The sequence below is a fragment of the Chrysochloris asiatica genome, unplaced genomic scaffold, assembly GCF_000296735.1.
Source record: "Chrysochloris asiatica unplaced genomic scaffold, ChrAsi1.0 scaffold00071, whole genome shotgun sequence".
NCBI lineage: Eukaryota > Metazoa > Chordata > Mammalia > Afrosoricida > Chrysochloridae > Chrysochloris > Chrysochloris asiatica.
In genome coordinates, this window is record NW_006408589.1 from 3,307,862 (window position 1) to 3,325,658 (window position 17,797).

The 17,797-nt window shown below is 37.6% G+C and overlaps 1 protein-coding gene across 3 annotated transcripts in view; it reads right to left on the minus strand.

The window, feature by feature from the left end:
* CPEB4 (cytoplasmic polyadenylation element binding protein 4) overlaps positions 1-17,797 on the minus strand; it is a 95,281-nt gene that overhangs the window by 5,908 nt on the left and 71,576 nt on the right. For 2 of the 3 annotated variants that reach the window (XM_006864798.1, XM_006864797.1), the window contains 6 exons: positions 14,436-14,459; positions 10,291-10,464; positions 4,547-4,636; positions 4,064-4,182; positions 2,799-2,913; positions 1,426-1,607 (listed from right to left, as the gene is read on the minus strand). In XM_006864798.1, coding sequence (XP_006864860.1) covers positions 1,426-1,607; positions 2,799-2,913; positions 4,064-4,182; positions 4,547-4,636; positions 10,291-10,464; positions 14,436-14,459 — 704 coding nt within the window. The remainder of the gene's footprint in view (positions 1-1,425; positions 1,608-2,798; positions 2,914-4,063; positions 4,183-4,546; positions 4,637-10,290; positions 10,465-14,435; positions 14,460-17,797) is intronic. The other variant, XM_006864799.1, reaches the window with a different exon arrangement.

Here is a 17,797-nt window from a genome sequence, read left to right on the forward strand (position 1 = left end):
GAAAAATAGTAATACATGTCAGCTGAAATAAATTGGGCTCAGTCACCTCGCTGATTTTATATTCTGGTGTAAATTCTTAATCTTACCACAAACTAGTAACAAATAGCTTGCTGACTCCATTCAATTCACGCTGAGTATAGTGAATATATGGTATATGGTATAGTTCTATCTACTTGAACATATACTATTAGAAAAGGAACTGTAAACTCACAATCTCATTCCTTAAAATTTACTACAGAGTTTGCTTATCATAGGCATTAAAATGCTTGTTAAATACATGGAACCCAAAGATAAAAAAATCTATGAAAGCAAAGAAGCAAAAATAATGGAATACAGAGTTTCAAATATAAGACATGGGAAGCAGAGGAAAGAGCTGTCTTTGAAGTTTCTTCTAGTCTTGTAGTTCAAAAGATAAATCCAACAAAGAAAAATGTAAATGTATTAAAAATAATGCTATTGCTATTGGATTTTAGGCTGTTGCTGTTGTTAAATGATATTGAGTCAGTTTCAACTTACAGCCACCCTGTATAGTTCCCAAGGAGTGGTTGCTAGGTTTGAATTGCCAACTTTGTGGTTAGCAGTCTAGTGCTTATCCTACAGTACCATACCAGGTGTTGTTATTATTAAGTGCCACTGAGTTGGTTCCAACTCATAGCGACCCTTTATAGGGTTTCTGAGGAGCGACTGGTAAGTTTAAACCACAGACTTTGCTGTTCAAACCAACCTTGTGGTCCAGTGCTTATTCTACAGCACTACACCAGGTGGTAGAGCAGACTAAGAAAGATTATGATTTTGCCTACTAAATATATGACTATGAGTTATTTCTAAGAGATGTAGTCCTAAAAGTGAACATATTCAATCTTATGTTACATTTGTTGTTGTTCTTGTTAGGTGTCATCGAGTCAGTACCGACTCATAGCGACCGATGCACAGCAGAATGAAACACTGCCAGATCCTGGGCCAACCTCACAATTGTTGCCACGCTTGAGCCCATTGATGCTGCCACTTTGCCAATCCACAGTGCATTGTAAAATAGAACTTTCTAAGGCCCAAGATAAAAAAAAAAAAGTTTCAGGAGATCCCAAGGGTATTCATGTTTGTATACCCCTATTACATCAAACAAAGTATTAAGTATAAAAAGTTAATACTTAATCAATGATTACCTAAGAGAGTGGATGGAAGTGATAATTTAGTAGAGATTACATTGCTTCCTAAGTAATTGACTATAGTGCTTTGGCTAGGCTATTCAAAGATAAACTCAACTCATAGGAAATTCTTAGATGTCTGTATTACATAGCAAACAACTGTTTCTGTAGACATAATTGCTGTTAATTTATTTTCACCACAATTCCCTCATTCTCATTATAATAATGCATCATTTAGAGGGCCATTTCTAGACCTTTTAGAATGCTGCCTAGGACTTACCCGTTTATCTATCTCTCCATGCTGTAGCTGAACAAAGCGAGCACTGATAGCAGCTATGTAACTCTGTTGATTCGAGAATGCAACTCGTCCAGCTCCTTTTGGGTATTTTAGCTCAGGGTCCGTATCAATCCCAGCATAGCACACACCTCCATACAGCCGATCCATTATCATTGCTAGTTCCACTAAGTAAGAAAAGAGCAAAAAGAATGTATTGGAAATCAGGACAATTCAGATGGCTCATTAAAGGTTTCATCAAAAGCTGTTCATCTGTACTCTAAGCTCACTTCATTATAATGATTATCAAAATTGAATTCATTGCAACCAGTCATCCATTGTGCTAGTCTTCTAACTATGGACAGGAACTCTACTAGGTGTTTGACATTTGTCCCCTTTTAATTGTCACAATAAAGCACTGATGTAGGAAATTTCCTGAAGAAACCGAAGCACTTAGAGGATAAACAATCTGTCCAAAGTCCCAGACTGGTAAGTGACTGTGTTGGGCCTGGTACACAGGTTTGTCTATGCTACATCCTGGTGCCACCATATATTTACCAGTTACCTATGCATAGTATGAATAATTATTTGAGCACTGTGTTCTTTTAAAACAGTTTAATTATACTAACAAAACAGATAGGTAGATGCTTATTAAGGGATCCTTCTAATTTGTCCCCATCAAAACCTTGTTCCTTTCCCCACAGTCTAGCTACTCACCAATTTTTCATATACAAACTTGAAAATAGTGATGCATCTTCTTTTTTATCAAATTTTACAGTTCTGAACTGCATTCTTGCTTACTTAATGCTTTTTAATGTCATTTACACTATTACACCTCAAATTACTTGAAGATATTGTTTAAGCACTACTCTAAAAACGCATGATGCTCTACTGAGAACTCTATTACATTTCAGAGCTCTAAATAGCTTTTGCACAGATGAGGACAAAGGAAACGAACACTGCATGTCTCAATGAACAATCTTTACTCTTGAAGGGCTTTTTTTCCTAAAGAGAGTGGTGATGATCAGCATTAAGACATAGTTACTTTGACACACTAAGACTATTAGACACTAAGCACTTTACATTGGTTATCTCATTTAATACTCAAAACAATTCTGTAAAGAAGATATACGTGCTACTCCATTTGACAGACGAGGAAATAGAAAATTAGAGAAATTAATTTGTTCCAGGTCACTGAACATGTGAGTTCAAATTCTATTTGAACTATTAGAGCACATGAGTTCAAATTCAGATGCTTCGATTCTAGAACTTTCACTCTTAAGATATTAACTCCAAAGCTTTTGGAGAATTTGTCTGGAAAATCTGTGGATTTCTTCTTATGCTAAAGGATAAGAGGAGTTTTGTTTGTGGAATCATACCAGCTCGTAATGGTCGAGGAACACCACCAACAAATATAGTTTTTCGTGGATCAAGTGGCTGAGAACCATCCATCACAAAGTCACTGTCACTGAGATTCCAAGGCCGAATCTGTACCTAAAGAGTGTGCACACCAAAATGTTATAAAGGAGTTAAAAACAATCACAACAAAGTATTTGGCTTCTAAGAACAGTAATCATGTCACCAGAGAAATACAGCTTTGTACTGTTTAAAAAAACTTTAAAAAGCACTACATAAACAAAAATTGTGTGTATCAGGGTATGTTTGGGAAATGCAAATCCTTCCTGCAACTAACAGATCTGGTATATGTTCTCTAAAATTTTTCAAAGTAAAAATTAGATATTTTCAATAGTTAAATTGATGATGAATAGTATGTCTATTAGCTCAATCAGTCAAGAATCATGGACTTTGTTTTAAATTGTTTGCATTTATTGATATGAAAGTCCACACCAAAGACTATGGGTTGGTAGTGTGCTATCCTCCAGTACGCATACAAAGTACTAAGCCAGAAGTCTCAAATTCAAATAATCTCTGGGGGCAGAGAATGTGAACAAGTGAAGTGAGAGTTCAGGCCACAGGAACTCTGGCCTAGACAAATTTAAGATACAAAGAGAAGCTATGAGAATTAATGCTTGAGTCGGGTACATTGATGGCTCCATTCTGTGCTGTATCTCACCACTAGGTGCTAGCTAAGTGGTATATTAAGTTGTTGATTGACAGATTTATCAACAAGGCCAACTGTTATGCTTACCAAAGACTAAATTCTATGATAAACTCCTCCCACCCTCCAACAAAAAACATTATGCAATGTATCCATACATGTATATACATTTTGCATTCAACTACAGGATAGTTTCATATGCAAAAAGTTAAGGATAGTATTGATTAAAATTGTTATCAAATAGAGGACAGACAAGTAAAGAAATAGATATATTTGTGATTTGAATTCTATTATTCAGAGGAAATTCAGCTACTTTATCAAATACATTATCAAGTGAAGTCTTTTAATAGTAAACATTTACCAGGCAAAGCACCGAATAGAAATGTCAAAACAATGCATACAAATATACAGAATGTCAATATCAGGAGCTTAACAACAACAAAACTTAGTACATTTTTATTTGAATCCTACTTATAAATATGTCAGTAAATATATCAAACATATCAAGATATTCACAGATTTTTCAAACAGGCAGATGAATGGAGGCAAAAGCAAGAAACTATTTTCATGACAGACCGCACTTACTGGCTTATCCTTGATAGTGGGACTTGATACACACAGGTAGAGCTTTCCATCTTCTTCAATACACGCATCAATGAGAGCTTGAACAGAGCTTTCATCCTGAAATAGCAGGAATGCATAACCTGAGAAAAAAGAAAAAATGACTTTATACTTTCCTATTTGTACATGTGCACAACTCTTCAGGGCAAAGGAAGCATGAACTAAAATCCAGGAAGAAAAGAGGATCTGGAAAAACAACAGCAAAATTCCTAATATTTATACTAAAAACCTAATAATATTAACATTAGTTAATTTTCATAGTATCTTGAAGCATCTTTTAAGGTAAAATTACATGTGAATTAAAAGCATAGAAGGTAAAAAATTTTTAAAGAGACATTTAAGAAAACATAAGTTTAATGATGAAGGTAAACATTTATGAAACATCTAAATATTAAACAATACTTTTACAAGGTCAAATGTGTATGTACATCGAATCTTAAGAATTACCTTTCGGAGGAAAATAAGATTTACTCTCTGCTTTATGAGGCCAATCCACAATCAAGGGACCAAAGCGACGAAAACTAGCTGTGATTTCATCTAATGAACAACAAAGCAAAAGAGTAGATTTAAGTATTTTAATGATCATTTTATGAAAACAGGTTTTTAAAAGACTACTATTTGATACAATGTCATGCACTATCAAGTTGATTCCCACCCACAGCAACCCTATAGGACTGAGTAGAATTGCCAATAGGATTTTCAAAGCTGTAATCTTTACAGAAGACTACCACATTTTTCTCCCGTGGAACATGGTGGGTTAGAACCACTAAATTTTCGGTTAGCAGCCAAAGTGCCTAAGCACTATGCCTTAAGGGCTCCTTCAGTGATACAATATGCAGACTTCTATCCAACTTCTAATGGTCACAACAATGTTTCTTTTTTCTTTTCTGAACCAGAATCCTATCCAGAAGACACGCTGTATTTAGTTGTCATGTCCTTGGGCTATCAATTTTCTTCAATATGGAAAAGCTCCTCACGCTTTCCTGTCTTTCCGACACTGACAATTCTAGAGTGTGCAGGCCGTTTGTTCTGTAGGATGAGAGTAAGCTGGGTCTATGAGCTGATTCCTTATGACCAGACTCATGCTGTATATTCCTACAGGAAGATCACTGTCATAGTGCCATGCCATAGTGTCATGTTATGGTGCCACTGCCTATCTTTAGGCAATCTAACCTTGATCATGTAGTTTAAAAAGAAACCATTTTGTCCTTTATCTGATTAGTATTTTGTGGGGAAATATTCTGTTATACACCAATGTTGTTGTTAAGTACCGTGTAGTCAGTTCCGACTCATAGTGATCCTGCACAGGGTTTCCGAGGCTGAAAATCTTTACGGGAGCAGAAAGCCTCATCTTTCTCCCATGGAACACCTGGTAGTTTTGAACTGCTGACCTTGAGGTTAGCAGCCCGATTCGTTACCACTACACTACCAGAGTTCTTTTTTCCTGATCTTAATCAGCCTTGGCAACCATTAAAGACTTCTGTTTGCATCAACAATGATAATTGCCAAATGGTGAGTAAATCTATTTCCATTATCCCCGGGATATTTCCAAAGCAGTTTGGCAGGAGAAAGAGGAGGCTTTCTGCTCCCATAAAGATTTACAGCCTCGGAAACCCTGTTCAGGGTTGCTATGAGTTGGAACCGACTCACAGCACATAACCACCACCAACATATGGACATATTTTGTTCAATGGGTTTCATTTCTATTATTAAGATACTAAAATTATCACCAAAGTGTTCCCTTATTTGGTCAGTAGGGTACCTTCAGTCTCTTATGTCCTTTTGAATTGTGCCCATTACTCATGAATCTCTTCCATACTTCTGGTCAAGAAGATAGTCTAGGCCATTTCCCACCATGCCCCAGTCCCAGAATCAGTATTATTTATTTACTTAATATTTTTCAATAAGTTCTCGTTCCTTTCATTGGCAGAAGATACTTAGAAACTAACATTTGGGTGTTCCATATGATCATAAATTGTGGGGATTCATTATTTCTAAGTCTTCTTGATGCACAAAGCTAGGAAATAAATGATCACACACACACATACACACACACACACACACACACACAAACATACACACATTACTATTCCTGTGTGCATGTCTGTGTATAAAAACTACTGAGTTCATATGGATACTTTCAATTCTAATCCAACATCTTGGGGTTCTTTCTGTTGCTGTTAACATGCCTTCGAGTTAGTTCTGACTCATAGTGATCCTATATTGAATCTCTGAGAAAATGGCTGGTGGGTTTAAACCACTAGCCTTGTGGTAAGCAGTCCAGTGCTTATCCTAAGGCACCACATCAGGGTTCTTTCTAGCCTTCTCCATCCATTTCCATGTTTGTAAATTTCCTTCTCATTATTCAACCTGGTTCCCATTATGCTAAACGAAATCCTTTCTTGTTCAATGTAATCAATCTTCCATCTACCTATCTGTTTCTGCCCCACAACCTTGTTGCTTTAACGTCTTAAACACCCCACACCCCACTGTAGAGCTCTCTATGCTAGCTCCCTACACACTCACTCCTCCATAGGTACTCTACTGCTGTTTGCCAGCTTTCTGCCTTTGACACCAACATGTCTGAATCTACTGTGTTAGGAGAAGAAAGGGAACATGGACTGGAAAGAGAAGGAAAGCTAGGAAGTGAAGGTCTGATCATATTTTCACATTTAAGTGACACTAATTATGCTGCAGTATATATTTGGACAAGTAATGAGTTGTTATTGTTTTAGTTTATTGCCGTTGAGTTGGTTCTGCCTTACAGTGACTCTGTATAGGGTTTCCGAGGACCAGCTGGTGGATTTGAACTGCTACATAACCTTGTAGTTCACACCAACATTGTGGTTCAGTGCTTATCCTATGGCACCACACCAGGTGAACAGGCTGTAGGAAAATAAATGTCTAAGAAGCTCCTGGAAAAAGTAGGTAAGCATGTGTAGAAAAGAAGTGGAAGTAGGGTGGGGTTAGAGGAATAGAAAAGAGATAGGGAAAATGTTAAAATTTCAGCCTCGTAAAATTGTTTTAGTCTTAGATTGTTAAGCAAAACCAGTACAGTCTGTTCTGCTGCCTGCCACACCTGTATCTGTGGTGTGGTTTAGCTTGTATGAAACTGGTAAATAGGAGAACGATACAGTATAATGTTGTACCTAAGTGATTTTTCTTAGGCAAGGTGAGCATTAGCCGAAATCTAACTGCAACCTTAGTCAGGAAAGGAAAAAGAGTCCCCACTTGTCTGGTAAACAGGTAGTCCCCACCTCTATTTTAATAAAATTTTAAAAGAGCACAACCAGGGCTCTCTGATTAGACACTCCCCAACTCTGCAGGGCAGTATCTCCATACAAATGAACCCTGGTGGCACAGTGGGTAAGTTCACAGCTATTAACCCAATTCAAACCCACCAGCTGCTTGGCAGGAGAAAGATATGGCAGTCTGCTTCCGTAAAGGTTGTGTTTTTGTTGTTAGGTGTTCTCTAGTCAGTTCTGACTCATAATGACCCTACCAGGTGCTTGAAAAACTTAAAAGATAATGGAATTTTTCCATGAAATTTTTGTTGTTGTTGTTGTCAGGTGCCATCGAGTCAGAACCGACTCATAGCGACCCCATGCACAGCAGAATGAAACAATGCCCTATCCTGGGCCAACCTCACTACCGCCGCCACACTTGCCACCATCAATGAAGCCCCCTCAAATGTCTTGTACTAGCCTCACAATCATTCCTTTGTTTGAGCCCACTGTAGGAGCCCTTATTTCAATCCAGCCTTAAGTCAAATCCAGTCAATCCTTCTGTAACCTGTGTACTCTGCCCTACAGGGTCACTATGAGTAGGAGTCAGTGGGTATTTCCAGGCAGTTTGCACTTCCCAGGGGCTCCAAGATCCACTTCCACCTGCACTGTCTTCAGACTTACAGCTAAGTTTTCTACTGTGTTAATTTGATGCATTTTCCATATGCTTCCAGGCAGCCTCCAACCCAGCTGAGCTGCTTCCCTGAATTGTCCAACTTCCTTCAAAGAAGATTTGCTCTCTCTTATTTGTGTTAGTGCTTTGGGTATAAAGTTTATTGGATTTTAAGTAATCAGCCTCTAACCCTATTTTCTCCATAACCCTGTAATTGTTATTGGACAATTATGCAAGACATAATATTTTTTAGGACTGCATTTTTCACATTATAGTAGAAAAGCCTAAATTGCTACTGACTTATCAACATACTTGGCTTTCAGAAAAAAAAAAAAAATTCTCACTGAGTTAAGTCCAACACAGAGTGACCCCGTAGAACAGAGAAGAACTGCCTCAAAGGGTTTCCGAGACTGAAATCTTTCGGGAAGCAGACTGCCCAATTTCCAGTGGAACTGCTGGTAGGTTCCAACTGCTGAAACCACTACATCACCTGGGCTCAATACTCATCATTTTTAAAACTACCTTCTCTGCCAAAGAAGTCAAATTACCTGTACCTTTCAGAATTTCAGGAACTGTGTTTTATGCCACTTGAGACAATTTGGTAATTTTCCAAAAGGACAGACTATCTAGGCCAAAGTAGTTTAGCCTGAGGCAAACCCATGGTCACCATCAAGTTGATTCTGACTCAGTATGACTCTGCTCTTTCATCCTTTGTATACAAACATATATTTACTCATCAAAGATCACATGGGATGCCTAAACTTTTACTTTAAAGGGTCAAATAATCCAGATTCCACAATAGTAAATGAAGATTCCAACTAAACAAAGTAGAAAGCAACACCTGTGGGCTGACTAGAGTGAACAAAATTGTGACCAGGATGGAGAGCACAAAACAAAAGCTCTGCTGTGTTAGGGAAGAAAAGAGATTGATTCAGTCTAGCCTGGAAATTTCAGCACAGCTTCCTCCAAAACACTTTATGGTAGCCAAAACACCCCCTAGATTTACTTCAATTTTTGCTTTTTGAAACCATTTTGTCTCAACCTTTCAAAAGACTGCTATCTTAAGGAAAATGGAGTGGCTTAATAAGCTGTTCTCAGTCTAAATGGGAAGTTATTAGACCATCCTGCTATATTGGCCCTTACACACTTCTGAAGAATTGCTGTGGTTCCATTTCCATTGTGAAAACTATTACAAAAGAAATTAGAGAAAAAGCAACCAGGGTTTACAATTGCTACAAAGACTGACACTTGATACTTGAATTTTTATTTAGGTGACTTGAATTTAAGTCTTAGCTTCACAAATTAATACAATATTTCTGGACAACTAGCCTTTTAAACCTTTGCGTGGAGGGCTCCCTTTCAATATTAGAGTCTTGGTGGCATAGAAGTTAATCACTTGGTTGCTAACTGAAATGCCAGTGGTTCAAACCTCCAGCAGTTCCTCGGGAGAAAGATGTGGCAGTCGGCTTCCATAAAGATTACAGCCTTAGAAACCCCATAGGGCAGTTATACTCTATCCTAGAGCAGTGAGCTTTGTTTTTGTATTTTTGTATTTTTTTTCACTTCCCTTAATATACAGGCCTCAGCTCAAGTATCATTTCCTCAGAGGCTCTCTTAAACACCTAAAACTAGGAAGACTTCCTGAGTCTCTTAACACATCATTTCATTTTCAACACTTATTCTTTGATATTTCTTGCATGTTTACATATTTTTTATCTGCCTCTCCTCACTAGAATGAAAACTCTATGTGAGTAAGGACTTTCTATCCAGTTTACCATTGCAAAAATGTTTATGAGCAGCGTGTGACATTTGGAAGGCATTTAAACACTTCATGAAAAAAATACAAAATTATCTAACTCTTAGGATTCCCTTTCTTGTAATAAAATAGCTTAATAAAATATAAGCTATGTTTTTTAGAATTTCATGTCTAATCTAGGATTTTAAACTTTTAAACAGTTAATTGTGCAATTATGGAGAACTCAACAAAAGAAAGAAAATACATAACAAATTTGGCCAACGTAGCAAGAACACAAACACACACACACAAAGCTCCTTGGGAAATTTTCCCAATAAAATTGCTTATTTCAGCTGCTTCCACAGTTCGACTTCACTTTCTTCTGTGAACTAATCTCATATGCTATGATAGGAAGCTAGGACAAGGGACCTATGCAGTGAAGACTGAATACCTGGAGCTAGCCAGATGAGATTTAATTATAATCCCAGCAACTGTTTTCTGTGAATTACTGTTGCCACACACTGGGTACCATGCTGTACACACTTCTTTCCAAATATACCTTCATCAATGTCAGGAGGCAATCCACCCACAAACACCTTGCGAGAGTATCGTTCCACTCTTTCTCCATTCTGGTGAGTGAAGCAGTGAGGTGAACCCAGGCCACTATGAAGCGGTTGATCCCCACGGCCATCATCCAAAAATCCATCTTCCATTGGAAACAGTGATGACTGACCTGGAACAAAAAGTAGGAAAAATAAGCTAATAGAATATGTTCCTGGACGTTGATTATCAGACATAAGAAACAAGAAGTACAGATTCAAGAAAATGACGGCTTTTATTTTTCTAACTAAATCACAAATAGATCACTTAGAAATGCTCTTGAATTCCCATCACCTTGAAGTCTCAATTGAGTCACAGAGAAAGTTCATGGTTAAATACAGGATTGCCCAAATATCTCAGTGGAGTCCAGAAACTTCAGCAAGATGCAGTGGAAGTACAGTAGGAGAGTGCACTCTTGAAAGTAATTGGCAGCAGACTGGATTGCCTTGGCAGGCCCTATCATCGGCAACCTAGATACACTGTCTTTTACATTTGGCTACAAGCCACTGTTGTGGTTGTTGTTAGATGCCATTGAGTCAGTACCGACTCATAGCGACCTTATGTACAGCAGAACGAAACACTGCTCAATCCTGGGCCAACCTCACTATGGTTGCCATGCTTGAGTCCACTGATGCTGCCATTTGGCCAATCTATCTCATTGGGGGTCTTCCTCTTTTTCTCTGACCCTCCACCTTACCAAACATGATTTCCTTCTCCAGCTACTGGTCCCTTCTGACAATATGTCCAAAGTATGATAGACGAAGTTTGGCCATCTTGGCCTCTAAGGAGCACTCTGACTGCACTTCTTCCAAAATGGATCTATTGGTTCTTTTGGCAGCCCATGGCACTTTCAGTATTCTCCTCTAACACTATAACTTAAAGTTATCAACTCTTCTACAGTCTTCCTTATTCACTGTCCAGCTTTCACATGCATATGTTGTTGTTGTTGTTGTTGTCAGGTGCCATCGAGTTGGAACCGACTCATAGCGACCCCATGCACAGCAGAATGAAACAATGTCTGATCCTGGGCCAACCTCACTACTGCTTCCACACTTGAGTCCATCAATGATGCCACCTGGCTGATCCATCTTGTTGGGGGTCTGCCTCTTTTTCTCTGACCCTCCACCTCACCCAGCATGACATCCTTCTTCAGCGACTGTTCCCTCCGGACAATATGTCCAAAGTATGAGAGACGAAGCTTAGCCATCCTGGCCTCCAAGGAGCACTCTGGCTGCACTTCTTCCAAAACAGATCTATTGGTTCTTTTGGCAGCCCATGGCACTTTCAGTATTCTCCTCCAACACCACAACTCAAAGGCATCAATTCTTCTACAATCTTCCTTATTCACTGTCCAGCTTTCGCATCCATATGAGGCTACTGAAAACACCATGGCCTGGGTCAGACGCACCTTAGTCCTCAAACTGACATCTCTGTTCTTCAATACTTTAAAAAGTTCCTGTGCAGCAGATTTGCCCAATGCAATACGTCATCTGATCTCTTGACTGCTGCTTCTGCGAGTGTTGATAGTTGATCCAAGAAGAATGAAGTCCTTGACAACTTCAATCTTTTCTCCATTGATAAGAATGTTGTTTATTGGTCCAGTGGTGAGGATTTTTGTTTTCTTGACATTGAGATGTAATCCATATCGAAGGCTGTGCTCTTTGATCTTCATAAGTAAATGTTTCAAGTCCTCTTCACTTTCAGTAAACACATGCATATGAGTTTACTGAAAACACCATGGCTTCGGTCAGACGCACCTTAGTCCTCAAACTGACATCTTTGCTCTTCAACACTTTAAAAAGGTCTTGTGCAGCAGATTTGCCTAATGCAATATGCCATTTGATTTCTTGATTGCTGCTTCCGTGAGTGTTAATAGTTGATCCAAAAAGAATGAAGTCCTTGACAACTTCAATCTTTTCGCCATTGATAAGAATGTTGTTTGTTGGTCCAGTGGTAAGGATTTTTGTTTTCTTTACACTGAGATGTAATCCATACCGAAGGCTATGCTCTTTGATCTTCATCAGTAAATGTTTTAAGTCCTCTTCAGTTTCAGCAAGCAAGGTTGTATCATCTGCATATCGCAGGTTGTTAATGAGTCTTTCTCCAATCCTGATACCATGTTTTTCTTCATAGAACCCAGCTTCTCGGATTATTTGCTTAGCATACAGGCTGAAAAAGTATGGTGAAAGAATACAACCTTGTCGCACACCTTTCTTAATTTTAAACCATTCAGTGGTCCCATGTTCTGTTCAAACAACTGCCTTTTGTCCAGGTACAGATTGCTCATGAGCACAATTAAGTGTTCCAGAATACTCATACTTCACAATGTTGTCCATAGCTTGTCATGATCCACACAATCAAAAGTGTTTGCATAGTCAATAAAGCACAGGTAAACATCTTTATGATAGTCTCTGCTTTCAGCCAAGATCCATCGGACATCAGCAATGATATCCCTCATTCCATAGCCTCTTCTGAATCCGGCTTGAACCTCTGGAAGTTCTCTGTCAGTGCATGCTTGCAGCTGTTTCTGTATTCCGTTTACTAAAACCTTACTCGCATGGGATATCAAAGAGATTGTCCAATGATTTCCGTATTCTGTTGGGTCACCTCTCTTTGGAATGGGCACAAATATGGATCTTTTCCAATCAGTCCGCCAGATAGTTGTCTTCCAAATTTCTTGGCAGACATCTGTTAAATGTCTTTAAAAGATGGAAGTCAACTTTTTAAAGTGAGCATGCATCAATTTACTCCAACTAATGGGATATAATCAAAGCCCATTTAGCACTATCTAACTTCATGGTGGGTTAACGTGCCAGACTGCAAAGCCGGTTGAACTGCAAGGTCGGCGGTTCAAGCTCACCAGCCACTCCTCGGAAACCCTATACAGGGTCGCTATGGGTCGGAATTGACTCAACGGCACTTAACTACAACAACAACTTCATTGTTTAGTCTTTCTGAATATAAGACTTTTAGACATGTTAAACATATATTTCTGTTAAGTTGAATAATTACCAGCTTTCTTAGCGCGCTATCTAACTGTAAACTCTAGTTATTAAATTTAGTGTTTGAAAATCATTATTATGTAAGAACATGTAAACAATAATGACCTTATATGCCAATGTGCATAATATTTATCCCATATTTACCTGACAGCAAAAATAAGAACTTTCAAATCATAAGCATAATACAACTACAAATAACTACAGACTCTCAAGCACTGTTTGTCACTTTTCAAGCTGCCAATTTACTTCAAGATACTATGAAGGAATCTGTTACTGGATTCTTCTAGAAATGTATCTCATGTGCTCTTCCTTTACTGAAACATTCCAATGTCCTTTTGTTGCTACATTTCTCTTTCTTTCAACTTTCATTACCAAAGACAAATAATATAATGTATTTAATATGATGATATCAAAACTCGGGCTACAGAATAAAAAAAAAAACCTATAATATTTGAAATTACTTCCTGAATGATCTTCAAAAATCACTTAAATTTTAAAGCTGAGCTATTTAGCTAACTTAATTTCTTATAAAAAGGCAAAAATTAGGTTTATCCACGAACCTCTGGGACAATATTCTTTGAAATTCTCTAAAATGTCTATGTATTTTTATCCCAATTGTTTGAAATTTATAAGATTAGTCATTTATTTAGCTCATCTGATTTTAAACCAAATGTATTATGTTTGCTTCATAAAAAATAAAAATTAGGTATTCAAGTATATAACTGAACCTCTAAGATATTTTGAGAAAATATAGTGTGACTATATTTTCCTTTTTAAAGATTAATATTTTTCTAAGAAATGCCTTTTGCAAAGGAAAAAAAGGGAATCAATCCTTAAAACAAATAAGTTTGTAATATAAAATAGATAAACTATTTTGACTCAAATTCAAATTCTATCATTCTAATAATTTTTCTAGAGACCATTAATTAACTCGTTCAAATCAGAATGTCTAAAGTGTAAACTGTAACACATAAAGTATGTATGAATCAAAGCTATGTTTCATCCCTTTTTCCTTCTCTCAGACAAGGCTTAGAAATTGGTCAAGCTTGTGTCTTTTCCAAATTAAATGGATACATACAAAAGTTAGAAATCATAATGTTACCTCTCCTTCGCCCATAAGTCCTTGCTGCATGTCAAATGAAAAAGAAAACAACGTTTTAAACATTGTCAAAAGACTTAACTGTGGTTTCATTCAATAGCCTTTTAAACTGGGGGTAAAAACAAAAACCACAAAGGCTATATTTCTCATTTCCTTGGTGTCTCACAACCAAGGGATCTAGAAGGACAGATGGTGATAAGTTAATAGAAGGCATTATTATTATTTTAATTCTTCATGGACACTTTGATATTATATTGAATCTTATTTGTTTTATGGGAAAGGTTTTACAGTAGTTGTCATCAAGGGCCAAAACTATCATGAAATTAAGGTAGTATATACATGACCTAAACCAACTATGACCATATCAATGTTTATATTCTCTCCAAATTCCCTGCTTCTAGCAATTTAGTAAATATTCCAATAACTAATTTGTCTTTTCACCATTAAAGGATAAACAGCAATTTTATAGTATTTCTTGATTAATCCTAATTAAAGAAAATCACTTTAGGCAAATTATAAACTTCCTTTGAGCCAGTGGTTTCTTGTCCCTAATCAAATCTCCCTCCATCCTACAAAGGTTTAAAAAAAAAAAGTTTGGCACTTTATGGTCAAGTAGGTTGCAGCCAGGAGTCCTGGTGTGGTGTTGTACAATAAGCCTGGACCAGTAACCACGAGGTTGGCAGTTCAAACTCACCAGCCACTCCTCGGAAACTCTATACAGGGTACCTGTGAGTTGGAGCCAACTCATCGGCACTTCACAACAACAACAACAGGTTGCAACCAAGGAAAGAAGAAATGGTCATTAGCAATCCAGGAGTATAACCTAAATACTCAGGGTTTTTCAGTATAAATCAGGCAAAGTTCAATAAACTGTCACCCATGAAACAAACTGGCACACATAAATCTATCTAAAGATCTCAATTCTATTCATCTAAAGACTTCTGACTGCCTGATCTTGGATTATGAATAAATAGGACATGGTCCTGACCTTAAGAAGTGCGAAACCTTAAATACAAGACAGTCACATAAGCAAATGATAATGTAGCAAGTCTATTGCTGAAATAGCTGTATTGGCTGAAACAGAAATAGAGGAGGAACAATTGGTTCTGATTAAAGAGTTAGAGAAAGAGGGTGTGGCATTTAAGATGGGCCTTGGGAAAATTGGAGGAAGGGCAATCTAGGTCTGATGACACTCCAGTGAAGGTGGCAAGATGTTCCGGAAAGGAGGCCAGAACAGAAATCTCTGGAACAACTTGGAATGTTTGGTAGGAATGAGGCTGAGACAGCATGGGATATGTTTTTTTTTAGTTAAAACGTTTTTATGGACGACTTAGGAGCTCTGGTAGAGTAGTGGTTACCAATCAGGCTGCTAACCTCAAGGTCCGCAGTTTGAAACTACCAGCTGTTTCATGGGAGAACGATGAGGTTTTTTCTGCTCCCGTGAAGATTTGCATCCTTGGAAACCCTATGCAGGGTCGCTATGAGTCGGAATCTACTCCACAGTACTTAACAACATAACAACAGTGCTTCTAAAAACCAAACTCACTGCCATCGAGTCAATTCTAACTCATAGTTATCCTGTTTAGGGTTTCCAAGGCTATAAATCTTTAAATAAGCAGAAATCCTTCTCTTTCTCTCACAAAGCAGCTGGTGGATTTTAACAGCAGACTTTGTGGTTAGCAGTCCAGAGCTTATACTACAGCACCACCAGAGCTCTAGGGTTAGCGCCTAGCTGTCTACCACTGAGTTGGTGCCGACTCACAGTGACCTATGTACAGTCCTGTGCCAAACTCACAATCATTGCTACACCTGACCCCACTGTTGCTGCCACTATGGCAATCCATCTCACTGGGGGTTTTCCTCTTTTTCTTTGAGTCTCCACTCTACCAAACATGATAGCCCTCTCCAGTGACTGGTCCTTCCTAACAATATGTCTGAAGCAGAAGAAATAAAGTCTGACCATCCTGGCTTCCAAAGAGCACTCTGGCTGTACTTCTTCCAACACACATCTGTTTGTTCTTTTGGCAGTTCATGATACTCTCTATATTCTTCTCCAACACTATAACTCAAATGCATCAGTTCTCCCTATGGTCTTCCTTAATTCACTGTCCAGCTTTTACATGCATATGAGGTGATTGAAAATACCATGGCTTGGGTCAGGTGCACCTTAGTCCTCAAACTGACATCTTTGCTCTTCAACACTTTAAAGAGGTCTTGTGCAGCAAGATACACTGGATTTCACCAAAGTACTTGAGAAAATGGATTGAAAAATAATGCCTACCTTGGTGATTAGGGTTTTTACTTTAATAGGTCTTATATTTGGGGTGAAAAAGGTATTTTTTTTACTTAGTCAATCTGGTAGATGTTAGAAAGACAAATGATATCACAAAAACTATTGCTTATTCTATTAATGAAATTGCTTCAAACACAAAGGAGTTTGGGGAAAACAAATTAATGACATGAAAGTTTTAGTTCCATCAATCTAAATCTACTTGAATTTCTAAGAAAACTGGTATATGAAAAAAGTTAAGTTTTTAAAGGATAAAAAATAAACACAAAAACTCTCATAGCTTCCATTATTCCAAAGATAAAGTTTTAGAACCAAGAAGGACTGTAGGTCAAAAACTAAAAACAAGTTTCTTTAAAATCATCAAAAATGTACACTTTTCAAGCTGGATTTTCTACTACAAAATTAAACTGGCTAGAATAAAAACATTAATGGCTATATTCTGAGAAAAAATTTAGGAAATTATCTAAATATTTTCCCATGTTGTTGTTGTTAGGTGCTGTTGAGTGTGTTCTGACTCATAATGACTTTGTATAGGGTTTCTAAGGACCTGCTAGTGAGTTTGAACTGCTGATGTTACAGTTTAATAAATAAGTTACAATTATACAATGCTTACAATTATAAAAAGATGCACAATCAAATGGGAAAAACATGTAAATTAACACCAAAAACATGACATCCTGGAGAATGAATAGGAAAACAGTAATTTTTTCTACTACCACTGGTTATAACTAATGCTTTTATTCCATACATCTTGAATGCAAAGTTTGACATATGACATATACAGATAAATGGAGTCCTGGTACAGCTCTGTAGGATAAGCATTCAACCCCAAGGTCGATTTGAACTGTAAGGTTGGCGGTTGAAAACCACCAGTCTCTCCTTGGAAACCCTGTATCGTATTGCTGTGAGTTGGAACTGACTAGACAGCACTGAACAACAACACCACACAAATCATACATGTGCAATTGAGTGAATTTTTCAGGGTGAACACACCTATGCAACCAGAAACCAGCCAGATTTAAGAATATTAACCGAATATTAAATAGTGCCACTTCATTCCATATAAGAGACATAC